The sequence below is a fragment of the Rhinopithecus bieti genome, unplaced genomic scaffold, assembly GCF_001698545.2.
Source record: "Rhinopithecus bieti isolate Rb0 unplaced genomic scaffold, ASM169854v2 scaffold_19858, whole genome shotgun sequence".
NCBI classification, from domain to species: Eukaryota; Metazoa; Chordata; class Mammalia; order Primates; family Cercopithecidae; genus Rhinopithecus; species Rhinopithecus bieti.
Genome location: NW_016810077.1, coordinates 1,371,576 through 1,375,136, shown reverse-complemented (window position 1 = coordinate 1,375,136; position 3,561 = coordinate 1,371,576). Strand labels below are relative to the sequence as shown.

Here is a 3,561-nt window from a genome sequence, read left to right as displayed (position 1 = left end):
CTGCCCGTCTCGGCCTCCCAAAGTGCTGGGATTACAGGCTTGAGCCACCGCGCCCAGCCTCAAATTTCAGTCTTAACCTTAAATGAGTCCACAACAAATGCCATCCTGCTGTCATATCCTCCTTCAAGGTCCACTAAGTAACCACTATGGACTTGGTGCAGTCTGTCATTATTTCTTACCTAGAATGCAATTCTTACTTATTCTTTCCCTCTTCCTTGCACTAGGAGAGAAAAGCTATATATTCCCCTTTTAGTTTATTTTCTACTACATTTATATTGGATAAAAATGTAGGACCTGAATGAGAAAACTTTAGTTTGGAGCAGGCATTTTTTCTCATTTACTCTTTTCACTTGCATCTCTAGAATAATGTATTTTGTCTTCTTGTTTTCTAGGAATGTTTACCCTTGCAGAAGTTGCATCACTTAATGACATTCAGCCAACTTACCGAATCCTGAAACCATGGTGGGATGTGTTTATGGATTACCTGGCTGTTGTTATGTTAATGGTAGCCATCTTTGCAGGAACCATGCAACTTACCAAAGATCAGGTGGTCTGTTTGCCAGTATTGCCATCTCCTGTAAATTCAAAGGCACATACATCACCAGGAAATGCCGAGGTCACCACCAACATCCCGAAGATGGAAGCAGCCACCAACCAAGACCAAGATGGGCGGACAACAAATGACATTTCCTTTGGGACTTCTGCTGTGACACCTGACGTACCTCTCAGAGCCACATATCCTCGCACAGATTTCGCACTTCCAAGTCAGGAGGCAAAGAAAGAAAAGAGAGATCCAACAGGTCGAAAAACAAACTTGGATTTTCAGCAATATGTATTTATTAATCAGATGTGTTACCATCTGGCCCTTCCGTGGTATTCTAAGTACTTTCCATACCTTGCTCTTATACATACTATTATTCTCATGGTCAGTAGCAACTTTTGGTTCAAATATCCCAAAACATGCTCAAAAGTAGAACATTTTGTTTCAATACTAGGAAAGTGCTTTGAATCCCCTTGGACTACAAAAGCGTTGTCTGAGACAGCATGCGAAGACTCAGAGGAAAACAAGCAGAGAATAACAGGTGCCCAGACTCTACCAAAGCATGTGTCTACCAGCAGTGATGAAGGGAGCCCCAGTGCCAGTACACCAATGATCAATAAAACCGGCTTTAAATTTTCAGCTGAGAAACCTGTGATTGAAGTTCCCAGCATGACCATCCTAGATAAAAAGGATGGAGAGCAGGCCAAAGCCCTGTTTGAGAAAGTGAGGAAGTTCCGTGCTCATGTGGAAGATAGTGACTTGATCTATAAACTCTATGTCGTCCAAACAGTTATCAAAACAGCCAAGTTCATTTTTATTCTCTGCTATACAGCGAACTTTGTCAACGCAATCAGCTTTGAACATGTCTGCAAGCCCAAAGTTGAGCATCTGACTGGTTATGAGGTATTTGAGTGCACCCACAATATGGCTTACATGTTGAAAAAGCTTCTCATCAGTTACATATCCATTATTTGTGTTTATGGCTTTATCTGCCTCTACACTCTCTTCTGGTTATTCAGGATACCTTTGAAGGAATATTCTTTCGAAAAAGTCAGAGAAGAGAGCAGTTTTAGTGACATTCCAGATGTCAAAAACGATTTTGCGTTCCTTCTCCACATGGTGGACCAGTATGACCAGCTATATTCCAAGCGTTTTGGTGTGTTCTTGTCAGAAGTTAGTGAAAATAAACTTAGGGAAATTAGTTTGAACCATGAGTGGACATTTGAAAAACTCAGGCAGCACGTTTCACGCAATGCCCAGGACAAGCAGGAGTTGCATCTGTTCATGCTGTCGGGGGTGCCCGATGCTGTCTTTGACCTCACAGACCTGGATGTGCTAAAGCTTGAACTAATTCCAGAAGCTAAAATTCCTGCTAAGATTTCTCAAATGACTAACCTCCAAGAGCTCCACCTCTGCCACTGCCCTGCAAAAGTTGAACAGACTGCTTTTAGCTTTCTTCGCGATCACTTGAGATGCCTTCACGTGAAGTTCACCGATGTGGCTGAAATTCCTGCCTGGGTGTATTTGCTCAAAAACCTTCGAGAGTTGTACTTAATAGGCAATTTGAACTCTGAAAACAACAAGATGATAGGACTTGAATCTCTCCGAGAGTTGCGGCACCTTAAGATTCTCCACGTGAAGAGCAATTTGACCAAAGTTCCCTCCAACATTACAGATGTGGCTCCACATCTTACAAAGTTAGTCATTCATAATGACGGCACTAAACTCTTGGTACTGAACAGCCTTAAGAAAATGATGAATGTCGCCGAGCTGGAACTCCAGAACTGTGAACTAGAGAGAATTCCACATGCTATTTTCAGCCTCTCTAATTTACAGGAACTGGATTTAAAGTCAAATAACATTCGCACAATTGAGGAAATCATCAGTTTCCAGCATTTAAAACGACTGACTTGTTTAAAATTATGGCATAACAAGATTGTTACTATTCCTCCCTCTATTACCCATGTCAAAAACTTGGAATCACTTTATTTCTCTAACAACAAGCTCGAATCCTTACCAGTGGCAGTATTTAGTTTACAGAAACTCAGATGCTTAGATGTAAGCTACAACAACATTTCAATGATTCCAATAGAAATAGGATTGCTTCAGAACCTGCAGCATTTGCATATCACTGGGAACAAAGTGGACAGTCTGCCAAAACAATTGTTTAAATGCGTAAAGTTGAGGACTTTGAATCTGGGACAAAACTGCATCACCTCACTCCCAGAGAAAGTTGGTCAGCTCTCCCAGCTCACTCAGCTGGAGCTTAAGGGGAACTGCTTGGACCGCCTGCCAGCCCAGCTGGGCCAGTGTCGGATGCTCAAGAAAAGCGGGCTTGTTGTGGAAGATCACCTTTTTGACACCCTGCCACTCGAAGTCAAAGAGGCATTGAATCAAGACATAAATATTCCCTTTGCAAATGGGATTTAAACTAAGAGAATACGTGCACAGCGATGTGCAGGAACAACTTCCTAGATTGCAAGTGCTCACGTACAAGTTATTACAAAATAATGCATTTTAGGAGTAGATACATCTTTTAAAATAAAACACAGAGAGGATGCATAGAAGGCTGATAGAAGACATAACTGAATGTTCAACATTTGTAGGGTTTTAAGTCATTCATTTCCAAATCTTTTTTTTTTTTTTTCTTCTTCTGGGGAAAGGGAAGGAAAATTATAATCACTAATCTTGGTTATTTTTAAATTGTTTGTAACTTGGATGCTGCCGCTACTGAATGTTTACAAATTGCTTGCCTGCTAAAGTAAATGATTAAATTGACATTTTCTTACTATATCACCTTTTTTGAGGGGTCTTAATTTACTTTGCTTAATTGGTGCAATATTGCTTTAACTCAGATCACTAAAGACAGATACATCAAGTTCAAACTTATAAATTTAGATTTGCTAAAATACTGATTGATTTCCTGTTTTAATTTAAAGTGCCTCAAGTAAGCACCCCTCACAATAGTTGACTGGTACTGCTGCTCCTGAGCACCTCGTGTCATAGATTTTATACTCTTA

The 3,561-nt window shown here is 40.6% G+C and overlaps 1 protein-coding gene across 11 annotated transcripts in view; it reads left to right on the top strand.

Annotated features, from left to right (window-relative positions):
* The window catches only part of LRRC8D (leucine rich repeat containing 8 VRAC subunit D), a 123,639-nt gene extending 120,302 nt beyond the window's left edge, over window positions 1-3,337 (top strand). For 10 of the 11 annotated variants that reach the window (XM_017891245.1, XM_017891236.1, XM_017891237.1 and 7 more), the window contains one exon: window positions 393-3,337. In XM_017891245.1, the coding sequence (XP_017746734.1) occupies window positions 395-2,971 (2,577 nt within the window). In that variant the 5' untranslated portion in view covers window positions 393-394 and the 3' untranslated portion in view covers window positions 2,972-3,337. The remainder of the gene's footprint in view (window positions 1-392) is intronic. The other variant, XM_017891238.1, reaches the window with a different exon arrangement.
* Window positions 3,338-3,561: the final 224 nt, after the last annotated feature.